At 32.6% G+C, this 18,183-nt stretch overlaps 2 protein-coding genes across 3 annotated transcripts; one reads left to right on the plus strand and one right to left on the minus strand.

The window, feature by feature from the left end:
- Positions 1-7,993: 7,993 nt before the first annotated feature.
- On the plus strand, positions 7,994-9,866 carry LOC141676860 (glucan endo-1,3-beta-glucosidase 5-like). Its single transcript, XM_074482574.1, has 2 exons — positions 7,994-8,528; positions 8,647-9,866. The coding sequence occupies exons 1-2, from the start codon at positions 8,164-8,166 to the stop codon at positions 9,782-9,784; spliced, it is 1,503 nt and encodes a 500-aa protein (XP_074338675.1). The 5' UTR covers positions 7,994-8,163; the 3' UTR covers positions 9,785-9,866.
- Positions 9,867-10,471: 605 nt separating this feature from the next.
- Positions 10,472-15,757, minus strand: LOC141678233 (protein NRT1/ PTR FAMILY 5.1). Of its 2 annotated transcripts, XM_074484497.1 has the most exons (5): positions 15,739-15,757; positions 15,522-15,630; positions 14,507-14,724; positions 13,077-13,633; positions 10,472-11,603 (listed from the first exon to the last, which is right to left on the minus strand). In XM_074484497.1, exons 2-5 carry the CDS (start codon positions 15,622-15,624, stop codon positions 10,718-10,720), a joined length of 1,764 nt encoding a protein of 587 aa, XP_074340598.1. In that variant the 5' UTR covers positions 15,625-15,630; positions 15,739-15,757; the 3' UTR covers positions 10,472-10,717. The 2 variants fall into 2 exon arrangements, with proteins under 2 accessions (XP_074340598.1, XP_074340596.1); XM_074484495.1 differs by lacking the exon at positions 15,739-15,757 and having other exon boundaries at positions 15,522-15,653.
- Between the last annotated feature and the right edge of the window lie 2,426 nt (positions 15,758-18,183).

Consider the following 18,183-nt stretch of genomic DNA (forward strand, 5'->3'; position numbering starts at 1 on the left):
GTTGTAGTATGGTATGGATGAATTTTGGTTGTATGAATGAATTGGGGTTGATTGGTGGTTGATTTGGAATGGTATAAATTTGGGAAATCGCGTAAACATAGCCATCGTAATGTCCGATTTACTTTAGACTGCTTTTGTTCATAACATTAGGACCCGAGAACTCCCTTCTAGGTTTTACCATTGCCATGTTTAGATATTTCATGTTACGAGCTTCGTTTTGATATGTGGTTCGTTTGATTCCGATGTACGGTTGAGGAGAAACGACCGTTTTAAGTAACGACGTTTCGCGAACGAACCATTACCCCTCGCCTTACTTTGAAACATAGGTTAAAGATCTTAAAGGACTAATTGGAGTATGAAACAATTATGTTAAGTGAATTAGGCAGTTGGTAAGGTACTCGCGAAAGAATCGCCTTAAAACTCGTAATAGTTAATTTATTAAAAATGGTGGAGCCGAGGGTACTCGAGCGACTTAAGAGAATCAGTAAGCGCAAAGCGAGCGTTAGAGTCTAATTTGGTTAAAGTATAGATTTACAAGTGACTTTGGTTTAATTCCAACTTATATGTTGTTTATAGGTTACCAGACTCGTCCCAAGCCATTTATAACCCCCAGTCGCTCAGACAAGTTTTCTACCCGTATAACTGTTGTTGTGATGTATATGTGTATATGCATGATCTTGTGATAAATGCATATTTGTTATTAGCAAATTATTGCGATATATTGTAGCATGTGATATGGTATATATGCATGCCTGTTCCGTATTCTTGATTTATATATCTGTTGGTTCAAATGCTTATTAGTTGTATAATACTTATGCTAAAGATAAGCAGTAGTTGCGTATACCCTTAGTATATGGACCCAAAGGTGAATATTTTTCTAAACCGGGAGTCGATGTTCCCGAGTATATATATATATATCAAAACTATTAATCGAATAAGGTTTATTCGATAACTTTATTTTATTTAATGAATATTATTTAAATATTCATTCGAGGACTTATGACTCTGTTTATTTTAATTAATGAATATTATTAGTTGAATATTCATTCGAGGACTTATGACTCCGTTTATTTTATGAATATTATTTGAATATTCATTCGTGGACTTATGACTCCTCTTATTTATTAAATGATATTCTTTATTTTATTAAAGAATAATGTTTCCATAATCAAACTTATTTTCGATTATTCAAATAAAGATCATACTTTCATATAAGTATATCTTTGGTTATTAATATTCATTCCAAGTATGAGTTTTAAAACTTCTACTTCAATTATTTTTATAAAGATTATTCTTTATGGGAATATTATTTAAATAATAATATTCAGATATTTTCTAAATATATTGGGACTGATTTATATCATTAAATCAGCATTACTCCAAACATTCTTAAAAATATTTTCGAGTCTTCAAAATGATTTTAAAAGTTAGAGCGGATCCCAAAACTCATTTATATATTTAAGATCTTCCTTTTTAAAGGGGATTTAAATACTCGCTCAAAACCAGAGGGATCCGGCTCTGTGGTGTATTTTATATTCGCAACAAGGTTGCGGTTTTGGTAAATGAATTGATTACTTACCCAACGTTCAGGAAGTAAGTCCATCTATCGAGTCGGCATAAGCAACATGGGCTCAGTGGGCGTCCATGAAAGTGTAAGTGGCTCAGTGGGAGTCCATCAAATGCGTAAGTGGCTGAGTGGCAGTCCAACATAAGGTCCTAATGCGGCCAGGGTGATGACCAGTGGGGGATTCGTCCATCTACTAGTAGAAAATGTTACTTATTGGTATCTTTGCCTGATCAGCAAGATATCAGGTTTATGCCAAAATTCTTTTCTTTCCAAATTCATTGGATATTGCAACTCTGTTCATACTTTACATGACAGAGGTTTTCAAGAAATGTATGAAAGATATATATGGATATATATCGGGACTTAATGAAGTATCTCGTAACTTCATTTCATTCAATAATATTTCAAAGATTGAATCTATTCAAGTCTTATCTTGTAGTCTCATCTGTGTGATGAACTTTTGAAACTAATTATAACTTGAACGGTGGTAGTTCAAGTAGTATTTAGAAAAGATATAAGTATATTGGAGTATCTTGTAACTTTATCTTTTAAACTTATATCTAGTAAATGATTATCTTAGGCATGTCAAAGATTTTCAGAAAAACGTTGAGACAAGGTTAGATATATGAGATCACCTTGCAACGATAGTTTTATACAGTTATAAACTGGAACTCTGTGTATATTATGCATGGAAGAGGACTTCCAAGATTTTGAAAAGTATATATGTATATATACTGAATATTTTGCGACTTCATCGCATTAAGATATCAAACTTGGTTCATTTCTTTTGACCAAGACTTTCATGAGTACTATGAGGAGGCTCATATATTGTTAATCATTATACATATTATTTTGGTGGGCTTGTCGCTCACCCTTGCTTTCTTCTTTCATCACACAACAACAGATAGAAAAGATGAACATGACCAAGCTCCCGATTCGCAAGCGGTTAGAAAACGTTCCGCAGTCTTCTGGAAGCGTTGATGCCGCCGTAGCTGAGGTAGGAGCTACCAATAGGCTAGGTTTTCAACTATTGATGAACCAGACTTATGTATAATATGAATTGTATTAATGGCAAGGAATATGTAAATTTATTCAGAACTCTTTTAAGGTGTAACGGTTTATAATTGTGGAATATAAGGACTTGTGTTATTTTTGAGTGTTCATCTCTGAGACTATAACTTGTGGTGTGTGTATTTATTGTGGGGTCACAGTACAGAGTAGTTGATTATTTATTAAGATTGGGTGTTATTAAGGGAAATGGAACTCGTGACAACCCGGATCCCCGACCCCGGATTTGGGGGTGTTACATAGGGTATGGAGGTCATGTTTTGATGATATCAACATATGTATCCATGTAGAGTAATCAGCTTTCTTCAGGATGGGAATTTTCATGCTTTCATACTTACTTCCATACATCTTGACCTTTACAAATTAACAGTTAATTTGACCGCTCTGATACTACTTGTCACCCAGTAAAGTAATTGTTTAAGGGGGGTTGGATACAATTACTAAATAATTCGATGTATTATGAAAGTAAAGTAAGAACAGATGCATCAAATAACTGTTTATATTGATCTTTGATAAACTGTTACAAAACTCTCTCACGAACAATATTTTTAAGAGTTTCTAGGTTATGCGAATACTCGTGTTAAGCACCACACATAAAGTGTTAACCTATTATGTGTTTATATAGTACACAACTACATTCAATCACTATCAATCACAAGATATGTTACAGTATAATTCTACAACTTTCTATACAAATCTAAATTAACCACGATCCTATAAATCAACACCTTCTGATTTATCTCGCAGTTTTGACTTGTCATCAAAGTCATTCTCAACAGATAACCTGATCAACGGATATTCATATATAGATATCAACGGATGACTGGATAGATTGTACACGGATGATAATGAAGCTATCAACGGATAATCATATCCTAACAATTGATCATATCCTGATTCCTCTGTCAGATCCTGACGCTTTAATATATCCCGATTCCTGACATAGACAGTTTCTAACAATTTGTTTTTTAAGTTTAATGGATTATCATGCTACAAAATTTATCTTCCCATTACGTGGAGTTCTTTTAATCTTATTTTTACAACAATGACAAAAGGCAGTATAAAGTAAGCACACATGGTTTCTCACAACACGGTTTTACCGCATCGTTTGTATTTAGGCATCCCCGATATTATTTTCCGTTTAAGTTTTAGTTTAAATTTCAAGTTAAAACACAAGTCCCAATACATACTGAAGTTTGTTGTTGGGTGTGGTTGCATAAAATTTGCAGCAAGTAAACGAATAGGATTTAGTAATGCGCCAAAGGTGATGAAAAAGTAGTTGACTTGCATATTATTCATTAAATTTGTATTAAATTAATTTTTTTACGGGGTAAGGACCAATCAATAGCTTGATATTGAGGACTTGATGCGTCGTTTAAGTGTAGGGCCTGGTGCACCCCAGCCAAATCAAGTACAAATTTTTTTAGGTACGCTGGCTTTTACTAGCCGTAAAAAACTCGAAGTAAATGATTGCACTGCTACTAGGGCCTGGCGCACCCCAAACAAATCAAGTACAATTTTTTTTAGGTACACTAGCTTCTACTTTCCTAGCCGTAAAAAAATTCGAAGTAAATGATTTTCTTGATTCAAGTGCAAAGAATGTACCTTATTTCGATTCTTGTTCAACGAACTAAGTTACTAATTTCATCCAAAGCTATTTTCACTCACAGAACTGTATAAGGTACGAGTGGTGCCGGAAATTAGCTCTGGAGATATGAATATTCCATGCTTTTAATATAAGACAAATAACTATCAAATTTTAAATTACATGTCAATCACACTATAAAATTATTATAAATTCTATCATCACAAGATTTACACTATCACTGATAATAATAGTCCGCCCTCAAAACTTCCCACATCGACCAAGCTAAGGTAAAATGAGTCCCACAACGCTATAAATAGAGATACGACCTACATGAAAACATATTTAACTGGAGGGGCTCAATGGCGATCATTAAAGTTCATGGCCTTAGGAAGCGCATTTAGTTGCATTTTGGATGGGTTCCTGCCTAAGATCGAGAAAACATTAATTATTAATAAGAAATAATATTAATAAGACATCAATTAACATTAATTTTTTTAAAGTTATTACAAAGTTATTGAATATTTGCAAGTAAAAATAACTTTTAATAACACAAAAATGAATTTAAAATCTCTTAATAAATAAATAATAATATGTGAGATGAATATTTACCGTATTCTTATAAATATTTTACAAGATAGTAAAATGGTAAAAAAAATTAAAAAAAATAATATTTTTAATAATTTTGCGGTTCATTTTTTACATATACATTATGTCTGTTCTTGATGTGCATTGTCCGATAATCTAAGATGAAATTGATTACGTTTACGACTTGGCATGCAATAACCAGAGGGTGAGAGGGGTCGATATTAATTGAAAAATCAAAAGTAGAGTAGAAGGATAATTAAAGTGAATATGAAATGTATTTTAATGTTATAATATAAATGTTTTTTGAAAACATTGTTATAATATAGGTTAGGGTCCGGATTTAAAAAGAAATATAATTTTAACTTAAAATTGAAAAATGTCGAATAAGTGATGTGAACATCATAACTTATAATTTTATATACAAGTTGAAAATGTGTTTGGTAAATAATAACTTACTAGCCTATAACCGCACAGACTGATTATAATATTTGTAGTTTTATTATTTTAATGTTTTTTAAAAATAAATTTAAAAAATAATATTTTTTATTATTGAGATTAATGAAGTTAAAATATTTACGTATTATTTTTTATGTGTCATGTTATTGAAAGATTCAAATTTAAATAGTTAAAATTTTAAATTATTTAAATTTTGTTTTGGAAGGTATTAACATATTTTGTAAGAATGTGTTAACCCACCGATCAAATGGAACCATGTTTGACTTATAATATTATAGTATAAAAATAAATTACAAAACCAATAACTATATAATTGAGATTAATAAAGTTAAAAATATGTACGTATCGTTTTATATGTATTATATTATTGAAAAATTTAAAATTTAGATAGTTAAAATCTTAAAAGGTCCTCATACCATAGCCGATAGGTCGTTTCACTTGGGGAGTGGTGTATATGGATGAACATTATTATTTTTTTAATATTAAAATTTTAAATTTTTTTCTTGATTTATTAATTATTTTGTTATATTATAATTTGAATTATTAAAATTACTTTTGGAAGTGTAAAATTTTCCTAAAGAGGAAGTTGAGATTAGAAATTAAGCTAAATAATAATTCATAGAGTTTGTAGTTATATTATATACATAATTTAATTTTTAATTAAATTATATTTGTTTAAATTATTTTGGAAGGTGTTAACCTACTTTTTAGGAGGGACCAACAATGTCTCGTTCGTTATAGTATAATATAAAATTTTTAAATTTTGTTTTGAAACGTGTTAACATACTTTTTAGGAAGCCTATAACCCGTGCGATGTAATGTAAAGACTAAATTTAATATGTCTTATTTTATTGATAATATCATACTTACTTTTTTTTATTATAATATATAATTTAAATGCTTGTAAATTTTTAATAATCTTGTGATTTTAAAATTAAAATTATTTTAATTTGATAATTATTTATTTCTAAATAGAGTTATCACATTTAATTTGTAATCGTATGATTTAATACAAATTTTATATCCAATAATATTTTGATATTAAAAGTCTCTGGCTTGTTTTTAAATAAATATAATAAATATTACTTAATATTAACAGTTGTGAAGAATAAAACATTTAGATAATATTTAGTAAAGATATTATAACTTTGGTGATGAATTTGGGATGGTGTGAACGCTAAGGTGTTTGTTGTTGAACAGGCTCCATACATTTGTATATATGTTTGCAGTATTTTTGTTGCAAATTTGTAATTTAATTTTTATATATACGACTTGCATAAGGTGGAAAGTGTTACAAAGTTGGGTTGAATTAAAACTGAATTGAAACTGATTTTCAATTTTCTGGAGCACAGATGCATCGTGTTCGTACAGTCTTTTTTTTATATTATTTTTAAATCTTAAGTTTTTAGAAGATGTGAGATATTTTTTGAGAAAACGTTAACCAACCAATCTTAACAATCAAATAAAAACCATGTATTGTTTATAATGATATAGTACAGATAAGTTATAACATCGAAAATTATATTTAATAAAATAATAATGTTAAATTTATTACTCTCTTTTTAATCCAATTGTATATAATTTTTTCAAAACTCGACACGTATTTTATGATGAATATAAAATATAATTATATAATTTATTTATGAAATTTTCTATTTTTGTATTAAACTTTAAACAACAAATTTTTATTCAGAAGATTTTTTTTTTAAGGAAAAATTATTAACAGAACTATAATTTAAAAGAACCTTAAAATGCTTGTCGAGTCCCGTCCCTAATGTATACTACAATCAATAACAGTAACTGTTTTTAGTGAAATGCATTATCAATTCAATTCAATGATATAATTTTAAAAGTTCAATTCAGATTAAACTAAAAAATAAAAAAATATATTAAAAGAATTTGTGGATCGCATGAATTTTTAACTAGTTATAAAATTAAAAGAATTTAAGTTGAAATATGTTTTTGACCATCTGAATCTTTTTTGGAATATATAAATTATAAAATAATAAATACTGAAATAAACTTTTAAATAAAAATCATAATCATTTAAAATATTTATAGCTAAAATTATTTAAAATGCTGACAGGTCATGCAAATAAGCTAAATGAAAAAAAAAAGTACCGGTCAGCTAACGCTTCCGTTTTCATCATTTAAGCGACAATTTTATTCGGAAAGCAAAACATCCAAACAGTCCATGAAAAATAGTATCGAACTTATAACCCCAATGAGCCCCTAGAATCAAGTGCCAAACAGGCACTTAATCTACTAGTCTTCCTTTACTTATTTTTTCTTTAACTAATATAATTTCTCTTAAGTCATATCACAAAATCTATAAGTATTTATATTTTAAAAAAATCCTAATTATTTAATAGCACCAATAACAAATTGAGACAGGTCTTCATCCGTTAATTCTTCTCCTATCTGCTTGGCAAGAATTTGGAATCGAAAAAGTAAACCCAAGAATCAAGATCCTAATTACATGACCATGAAAGCAAGTGATAGGTGGAATTATTTAAAAGATTTGTTTAACAAGTTATGCTTCTTTTTTATAAAAAATTAAATAGATAAGAACCTTCATTTGCATCTTTTTTGGAGTACTACTAGAGAAAGTTCCATGTTACAAAGGTTACTTTTTATTCGAAGCAAGATGACAACTTCTCCTACTATGTTTTGATGCTCTCTGCAGCGTGCAAGTATTGTAAAAAGCATTACCTTTTGTGATACATTTACTCTTTGAATAACTTGGGTGCACTTCCTTCATTTGTTATTCATTTCTTAGCATCAAAGGCCATGCCTAAACTACCTTAATCCTAGTCTATTCAAATGTTATGCTTCATAAATATTCATTACTCGAAAAAGTTAGAGAAGGGCAGAACAAACCTAGCGAAAAACCAAGTATATGGACTCTTTTCGCTATTTTTGTGGCAGCATTTTGTTTTTCTTTGTGACATTCTTGTCAATTGGTCATGAACATAAAGGCCTAGTTGCTGTGCATGGCCTGGGAGTGAACTGGGGAACGCGCGCAACACATCCGTTGCAACCGGATATAGTGGTCAGATTAATGAAGGACAATGGATTGAAGAAAGTTAAGCTTTTTGAAGCTGAGCCTTGGGTATTACAGGCTCTTGGAAATAGTGGCATTGAGGTTATGCTTGGGATTCCAAATGATTTTTTAGCCCCTCTTGCCAGCAGTGTTCGTGTTGCAGAGGAATGGGTTTCGCAGAATGTTTCTGCATTTATATCAAAATATGGAGTCGACATAAGGTTAGTAGAATTGTCCTTTTCAAAACCTTTGTGGCGCGTCCTAAATTAATAGTTGCATACAGAACATCACATTGTAATCTTTGATATGACATTTTTTGTGTTTGTTCTTAAACTTTAGGTACGTCGCAGTAGGGAACGAGCCATTTTTGAAAACATACAAAGATATGTTCCTGCTAACAACATTTCCAGCACTTAAAAATGTTCAGGCTGCACTTATAAAGGCTGGATTAGGCCGACAAGTGAAGGTTACTGTGCCACTAAATGCTGATGTTTACGAAAGCAGCACTGATTTACCCTCAGGTGGTAATTTTCGATCTGATATCCATGATCTGATGATGTCGATAATTAAGTTCCTTAGTGATAGTGGTTCTCCGATTACTATCAATATATACCCTTTCTTGAGTCTATATGCCGACCCACATTTCCCAGTAGATTTTGCCTTTTTCTCTGGAAATGCTGCCCCTGTTGTTGATGGTTCCATTTCATATACTAATGTGTTTGATGCTAACCTTGACACTCTTGTTTGGGCTCTGGAAAAGAATGGTTTTTCGTCATTGCCCATTATTATTGGAGAAGTTGGATGGCCTACAGATGGTGACTCTAATGCTAACAAAAACTATGCAAGGAGATTTAATCAGGGACTATTTGACCGCATAATCAAGGGCCAAGGTACTCCTAAGCGTCCAACTTCTCCTCCTGAAATTTATTTATTCGGGCTTATAGATGAAGATGCCAAGAGCATTGATCCAGGAAATTTTGAGAGGCACTGGGGTCTTTTCAATTACGACGGGTCTATTAAGTATCAAATTAATCTTGGAAGTAGAGCTTTAGTCCCAGCTAAAGGTGTTCGATATTTGTCTAAGCAATGGTGCGTGATGGCTCCTCAAGCTAGTCTTTCTGATCCCAATTTAGCAGAAGGTGTTAGTTATGCTTGCAGTAATGCAGATTGCACAAGTCTTGGATATGGATCATCTTGTGGTGCATTGGATGCTAAAAGTAATGCTTCTTATGCTTTCAACATGTACTATCAAACCAAGAATCAACAGAGAGATTCATGTAATTTCAATGGTTTGGCGACTATTACATCAGTAGATCCGTCTCATGACAATAACTGTCGGTTTGAGATCATGATTGACATGGGAAAGCATCCACAGGCTCGAAATAGAACTTATACTACAGCTGGAGTTGAAAGGAGCAGAAGCTTAGCTATGACCTTTGTATTTTTTATTGGCTTGACTGTTGCTTGTGTTTTTTGAATTCTCTACTAGCTAGTATATCAGAATTTGTAAATAAAATTTGTTCAAATTCATCTATTCATGAATCTGACTTTTATAAGAAGTCTTTTAGCATCATCAGTTTTTTTAATCAGAATGCAGTATATCAGTAGTGAAGATGATAATGACTCAAAATTCTGCAAGCTTAAGATTTTGAAATAATAGATAGACCAAGTACACCAAAAGAAAACAACTCATCTTAAAGCCAAAAGATGATGAACTCAGAAATTACAACTATTCTAAGCACTCTACTACTTAAACCTCAGACAAATGATGCATATTCCTTCTCAAAAAAATCTATAATGATCAATCATCCTGCAAGGGATCCTTAATTATTTCTCCACCTGAGACAGTGATCGGGATAAAACTTTATCACCCTTCGAAATCATGGATGCAACAAAATCTGAAGCAGATTTGCTTGGTTGCCATCGTTTGTTCTCATGATTAAATCAGGCTATCCGCCATCAAACAGGTATTGATCAGAGTTAATTTTGCTAACGAGTGTCCAGTTGCTGAGCTTTAATATGTGTAGCTGAACATAGATCCTGTCCTGTATATGTAATTCAATGGTTTGCTAATAGGTTCATTTTTAGATTTGGTATCTATGAACCCAGAAAGTACACGACGGTCACTGATTCACTAGGCACGGAGGCCCTCAAATGGATCAGGTAAAATATAATGTTGATCAATTGATTTACTCCAAATGATTTAACCTATTTGTACTATTATGTTATAACATAACATTGTGACTGATACATATTTGGGAGTACTTTTTTCAACTTCTAATTCTTAGTTACATTCCTGGAGCTCGAAAGTTGATGCACCATTGGGGCATATTACACACATATATCACTTCCCCCAGATTAAAGCTTGGAGTTATAAAGGCTTTGAGTAGTTATTGCTCACCTTGCAACACTAAGGTAACCCTAAGGTTATCGCCTCCAAAGCTACGCCTTCAATGTTTCCACTTCCGTCTTTAGTTTTCATGTACTCCCTCTTGTAAATATACTTGCTTGATGCCCATAGGAAAGCTCCCAAATTCAGTACAGATATAACCAAAAGAAACCCATAATAGTAATTCAAGTAGGAATCGTTCAAATTCTTCCCTATCCAACTTTTTCCTCCATTGCTTCCTGTTACTTTATCTACCATTGTCACTAGAAAGCTATTTAAGAAGTTCCCAACCCCGATTCCACTAGTGAAAAATGTTGTCCCAAGGCTTTGCATGTCTTCCGGGGACTGGTCGTAAAAGAACTCAAGCAATCCAATGGCATTAAATACATCTGCAACTCCTAAGAGAACATACTGAGGCATTAGCCAAAATATATTCATCGGGACAATTTCTTTAGGGCCTGAAATGTGGTGCACTTTTATCGCATCCATTCGTTTAACTTCCACAACATAGGCAATTCCAATGGCTATAATTTGTATCAAAAATCCAATTCCAAGCCTTTGAAGTAGAGTTATTCCCCTTGGGTTTCCTGTTCTTTTTCGCATAAGTGGCATGAAATACCTGTCATACATTGGGACACAAACTAGCATTGAGAACGTTACAAAACTTCCAAGTGATGCTGCTGGGATTTGGAAGTTCGGACCTAAGTGTCTATCCAAGGTGGTGCCTTGTTTAACAAAGAGAGTATTGATTTGGGCCCAAATTGTGCTAGGAATGAGGGTCACTATCCATATCATGGCCATCCCTGCAACAAGCTTTGCTCCTTCAACTTCAGTCACAGTGCATGGTGGCCTTGACCCACTAATTGTACTATCATTACTGTCTCGAATTGCTGCTTTATCCAAGAAACTGCGGAAACATTCTTAGCCTGATCATATTGTATTAGAAGAAAATTCTTGCAAGAAATAAGGCAATGTTCAGTAAACACATTATGTATATTCAAGAAACTAAACTGATGGTTTGCACTGAAACATTATTCCTTAATGTCAAAATCAAATTTTATAATAGTCATTGAGCATCGAGGTAAAGTTACTAAGAAAACCTTAGTTTATGATATACAGTGCGCCAGTGGCAGAATCAATTCAGGGTATATCATGCAAGGCAAAACCTGGCATTTCAGAATATGTCATCTTTAGATGTTGCATATTTTAAGCTTTTCAAAACGGTTATAGGGAGTAAATAAACATGTCTGTAACCATTGTTAGGAGTGGATTAGCTGGCATGTTTGATTATTAATACAGAGCAGATTTTATTGGGTAATTTGAGCTTCAATAAGAGAAGGAAAAGTTCCAGTATTTTTTACTCGAGTAATCTTGACCCTCGGTCGAGGGTATGGAACAAGAATTTTCGACATCTGATATTTTCTGGAGGAGGATTAGAGTCAGAGTTTTACCATTCATTCCAGGGTCGAGTTTATTAGCTGGATTTATTCTGGCCCAAATGTGTTTTTGGTTATTTTTTCTTTTCGCAAAACCATTGCAGGGCAAAAGACACTAAAAATCTTGTCGCATAAATTATTGCAGTGACTGCTCTTTGAGTCTTGTATAGAACGTAACTGATGCGCCTTGTACGTATGCATGAACTAACAGTACTGTAAATGACTAAATGCATTGGTGGTCCTTTTATTTGTGGAGCCAAATTGTAAGTAATATATAGTGGCAGCAGTGATGCACCAAGGAGCAATAATGGTAACAGCAACATATAGTTTGGTTATGATCAAAGATAAAAAGTGGCAGGGTGCACTATATTGTGTATGCTTTTCAGATTGACAACATGTAGTATATTCCCTGTGTAGAAGTAAGGAAAAACAGCTGAATGACAGTTAATTCCAATTTCTATCTATATAACTATAGCACTGTAATTGAACAGGGCACATTGGGAATATTTATTGGAAGAAAAGAAACCATCAGTTCTCCAACAAATTAAGCCAGCATTCAATTTTGTCTTTTGGCTAGTTGTTATGCACATGAAGTAATTAAAACAGCCCCCCGCCCCACATAAATATGTATTAAGAGGTCGAGCAAGTTTATGGGGCACTGGAGAATATTTACAACAAGATATCTCGTAGGTTATATACTGTATGTTGTATACCACTATGATATCATGTTAAGTTAACGGCCCAGCTAACATATCAAGAGCTTAGTAAGATAACTTATTAGTTCTTATATTTTATCTTAGCAATGTAAATATATGCAAGAATCTTCTCTAAATAGTACTATTCCATGAGATGCATGCAGAAATTGTCACCTATCCACCTCAGTTACACGAATTGATAGATAAAAAGAAGTGACACAAGTTTGTTAAATTGTAAATCCAGCTAACCTGAAATTCGGAGTGTGATAGACTTGGCGTTTTCCAGTATCTATATAATGTTGTAGCTCAAACTCATGAAGCTCGGATGAGTCTCTTGGTAGCTCAAGCTTCCTTTTCGCAAAAGCTGAGATAACAACTCTAAACAAATCTCCGGTAGGGCTATTCGATTTTCTTACTTTGTGCCTGTACATTGGGGTTCCGGTGTAGAAAATTAGAAGTGAGATCAGGAGGCCAACAGTGGGTATACCATACCCTAATCCCCAGCCCAAATTTTCTTGGATGTATACAAGACCGACAGTAGCCATTAAGGCTCCAACGAAAGAGCTAAACATCCACCAGTTAAAAAATGATCCCTTAAGTTTCTTTTCATATGGATCATAATCATCAAATTGATCTGCACCAAACGTTGATATGTTTGGTTTTGTTCCACCAGCACCAACTGCAATTATGTATAAAGCCGAATAGAAGAACGCAATTTGAGAAGTGGTAGCTTTGTTGCATACTCCATCTTCACAAGTTGGTTTCAAGTATTTTACTGAAGCTGCAATTGTCAGCAGCACCATTCCCTGCAACCACGAGTAATAGATAGTTCATATAATTTAACCTGTATAAACATTTTTTTATAGGCAAAGCCACAAAGGGATCAATTCTTTGTCAATTTATAGTTAGTTCTCATAGCTATGATAAAAGCTAATTGGTTTGAACTTGATGGACATAGCTAGAGATAGATTATTCAAATTACTTAAGAGAGTAAAATCCTCAAATACTACACACTATCCATAAATTCACCGGCCTAGTATTAATGTCATCATAGATAAAGTTCTTCTAATTTTGGAGTAGAAGAGTAAAAATGTTTATACGGATTAACTAGCACTAGAAGAAAACACGAGTGTGGATAAAAAAAATGCCACAGAAGAATAAAAACACAAAATGAGATATGGCATATGGGTACCACATATATGGTCAGGATTTCTCTTTTTTGAAATGCAAACAGCAGATGGAGATGTATCATTGTCAATCAAATGATTCCAACTATATCCATCAACTCAATAAGCATTATCAATATGTGAAGCCAAGTTTGACAAAGTATATGGTTACAGTACTCATCTGATAAGGTAACCTACTATATATGTTTGTCACCACTCATTAAACAGGTCTTATCAGCGTAATTTTGATCAATTATTGGCCCCCAAAAGAGTAGCTGCATGAAGTGAAACATAGGCCAAACAATAATATTTGGATTTTGTTTTTTCTAGAAAGTTTGTAGGAATATGGCTTGGACGAAGATACCCTTCTCCTTGTTAACAAGAAGCCGAGGGTAAAACTTGGTAGGGGTATGTATATGTGAGTTTTTAAATTTCTGCAATTGATCATTACCGGAAAAAAACATGCATGTCATTTATTTGTCTGATTATAGATGAATAAGAATTTTAGATTACCACAACGTAAATGAGAGATGAAATTGTGAAGGTCCAGAATCGACCCAAGTAGGAATCAGCTATATAGGCTCCCAGTATTGGTGTGATCCAAACTGATCCTGACCAATTGTTCACATTTCTTACTGATGGGACTGTCTCTTCATGAAATTGTGTTGTTAAATAAACTACTAGATTGGAAGCTACTGCATAGAAAGCCATTCTCTCAAATGCTTCATAGCCTGCCATTTTCAAATCAATTTCATGACTTAGAAGTGATTAAAAGGTAGGAAAACAAAGTGCAAGTACAAAAAACTTAAATAAAGACGATTAAAGTAAATATTTTCTGCATTTTCAAAAAATTGCAGAAAAATGTGTACAAAAAATGCAGAGCTTGTGCAGAACAATTGTTATCACTGAAATTGTTCTCGTCAATGTGCATTCCATGTATATATACATCTATAAGAATCTGATAACTTGCCGTACAACTTTAGCAAAAAATTGAGCTTCATCATTACATTTAATTAATCTGAATTATTATTTGTAAATTGCTGAATCACAAAATGTGAAATTTATAAATTATCCACGGGGATTAAAAGATGCAAAAACCCTACCACAACATCTGTAAATGACAAGTGATGGATACAGGTGGAACTACAAGCCAATGAAACAAAATATATATTTGTGGTTGATCCTCAGCTGCTTATCAAAATTGGATACCTTACTGGGATAATGTCATATACATAATTTTAGTTCATATACTTAATCGACCCCGGCTTAAAGTAAATAAGTTCAATGTTATCTTTTTGTTAATGGAATCAGAGAATTAAACAAAATTAAAGAACCGCCTTTAGCTGATGAGAACAAGAACTTCTTGAAAAGTGCAGTTTATTATCTATCACGTTTGATATTATTACATATGTTTGGAAGAGAGTGAGTTTCTGTGGAGAGAGAGAGAGAGGGAGGGCGAGAGAGAGGGAGAGAGAGAGAGAGAGAGAGAGGGAGGGAGGGAGGGAGGGAGAGAGAGAGAGAGAGAGACCAACTAAAAAAGAGCAAGCTTTCCATTTTCCGGTCTTGGAAGCAAGCACAGGGCGTCCATGAAGATCAACAGTGCCATCTTGAGTGAAACTTTTGGATTCCATTCCTACCTGAATCATACATATATTTCTTAATTATGTTAAGGTTTGAGTTAATATGAAACATCTCCAGTCTACTTATATACGGCCATATGAGGTAGCACATCTTGCCTGCCTTACCTGAACAGCCGGTAAACAGTTTTGGCCCCATTTGAGGCCACCTCATGTTTCACGACTTCGGTTTCACTCGCTACTCTTCTTCTGTAATATCATACGAGAGTACCAAAAATGACTATATATATTGTTAAGAAAATGAATTATCTTTGTACATATGTAATGACAAAATAAAGAAAAGGTTTTCTTTTTGCTCCAAACTATATAATATGATGAAAACTTTAAAGGCTTCCAACATTACAAGAAAAATGATTGTTTTAATTTGAAAAAACTTTTAATGTCATCTATCACCAAACAAGTTTTGCCACTTATTTTTAACAAATTTAGCGTTTATCATTAATCGAAAATGATCATTTTTGTTGCAGTGCATTTCTGACGAGACAACAATAAATTGGTTAGATATATGTTGCATGGCGTTGAGGGAATTGCATCAGTGCATGCATACAGCAATGGTACTACTCTACTGGTGTAAGGCACTTTTCAAATTCAAGTAATCTAGGGCCACGCCCTTGATCTTGGAGGAGTAGTGAGGTCCTGGACCTAGCTATATACTTGTAGAGGTGTCCTTCCTAGCATCAAAGTGTGAAGAGATTAGGTTCTGCATTATTGATATGATACACGAGCTCTATATATATTTAGCATCAGACTATGTATACATATGTATTATTCCCCTGAGACAAACTCGCAGAATACTAGAATACCTTGTTAAACTTATTGCCGCAACTTTAAGGAAATTGTACAGGGGGAGGGAGTCATAATTTAGAACACGTTTATTAAAATTTAAATGTTGTTGAATCCATTTATTATATATAGTATAGTCCTATGTGTAGATATTTGTTGGTAGGTTTGTCATCTGTGGTCGGTAAATGATTCGAGATTATCTCATTTTGGTCTAAATGATTATTTAAATTTCATTCTGCATTTTTTCCGGTATTCGAAACAATTAATGTGACATAAGTAGATAACCGGGTTGGTTGAAATTGATCAAAATTTAGAAATTTACTACTTCTGTTTTGTTACGTGTTTTTTGACTTTTGTGCACATATTTTTAAGTGTTATAATTGTATAATTAGAATAATAATTTACTAAGCATTTGATTTTTGTACACATACTTCTTATTTTGGTCTAAATAACTATTTAAAGTTCTTTCTTCATTTTTCCGTTATTCAAAACAATCAATGTGACATAATCGGATAACTCAGTTGGTTGAAATAAAAAATATAGAAATTTACTAGCTTCCCAGCAGTTTTAAATATAAGTACAAGATATATGACGTTGTGATATTTAAGGTGTGGTTATAGAGTTTAAGGTCACATATATAGATAGATATATAGATAGAAGAACTCTTTTTAGAAGAACTCTTTTTCATTTAAATTAATTAATTAAGTGATCACCCGAGCAATAAAAAATAAATTTACTATCCAAATTCATCTAAATTAATTAATTAAGTGATCATCCAAGTAATAAGAAATAAATCTACAATCCTAAAAATTTGTGTATTTGATGGAATATATCGAAAGAGGTGATGCATGTGACACACTAGTTAAAATCAATGTTTTGCAGTAAAACTTCCGTGGGGGAAAAAACATTTTCCTGTTACAATATGTAAACCGACCATATGCTCAGTTTATACATTGACTTGGTAGCAACGCATAAAATTGTTTTTAAGTACTGACTGAAAAATAATTGTAATGCCATAAAATGATACTAACAAGTCGGCCGTTAAATGATACGGTACAAAACTACAAATTTATCCGACGTACGTTAAATATAAATTATATAATGATCCACTGGGCAGTTTCCCCTTGTCGATTAAAAGCAATCTCTATCTTTCCCCTTCAGTTAATTGGACAAAAGTTGCAATTGACAATACAAATACGCAAGCTAAACAAATTGCACCCAGTGAATTATCAAAAAGGGTACGACACAGCCTCACTTGAATCAATGCCGATTAGATTCGCTCCTTCTTGTCCGTCTTTTTCCAATTTCTTTTTTTGACGGCTCTTTTAAGTTGTCTCACTCGACTCACCCTTGTGATGATATGTACTTGCATTTAGGGGAAGAAAATTTATCCAATAGAATTGGACTCCCCTTATCGGAATTATTTTATTTCTATGGGTTTTTTTGACAAATATGGTTCATAATATGATAAATGAGTATTTATTTTCATCAATTCTCGGGATAAGTGAGTATGGAACACAGGACTTTAGACGATAGAAAATAAACTCTTGACACATTGAGTTATCTAATCCTGCTCTTTTATTTTTATGGTTTAGTATCAACTACCTTAAAACCGGTGTAATGCACAGATTTTGTTAATATTTAAATAATTTTTTAAAAAAATTCATTCAATTATATAATAACTTTAATATATTTATATAAATATATAATAATTATAGATTTATAATTAAAATAATAAAAACTTAAAAAGAAGATGTGTTCGTAGTTCAA

Source organism: Apium graveolens, chromosome 8 (assembly GCF_009905375.1).
Source record: "Apium graveolens cultivar Ventura chromosome 8, ASM990537v1, whole genome shotgun sequence".
In the NCBI taxonomy this organism is placed as follows: Eukaryota; Viridiplantae; Streptophyta; class Magnoliopsida; order Apiales; family Apiaceae; genus Apium; species Apium graveolens.

Excerpts from the sequence above, each read along its gene's own strand:
- LOC141676860 (XM_074482574.1), top strand. The coding sequence starts at position 8,164 with ATGGACTCTTTTCGCTATTTTTGTGGCAGCATTTTGTTTTTCTTTGTG. Across the intron at positions 8,529-8,646 it reads AAATATGGAGTCGACATAAG|GTACGTCGCAGTAGGGAACG; the intron begins GTTAGTAGAATT and ends CTTAAACTTTAG.
- LOC141678233 (XM_074484495.1), bottom strand. The coding sequence starts at position 15,639 with ATGATTCAGGTAGGAATGGAATCCAAAAGTTTCACTCAAGATGGCACT. Across the intron at positions 13,634-14,506 it reads CATCTCTCATTTACGTTGTG|GGAATGGTGCTGCTGACAAT; the intron begins GTAATCTAAAAT and ends TCGTGGTTGCAG. Across the intron at positions 11,604-13,076 it reads TATCACACTCCGAATTTCAG|TTTCTTGGATAAAGCAGCAA; the intron begins GTTAGCTGGATT and ends ATGTTTCCGCAG.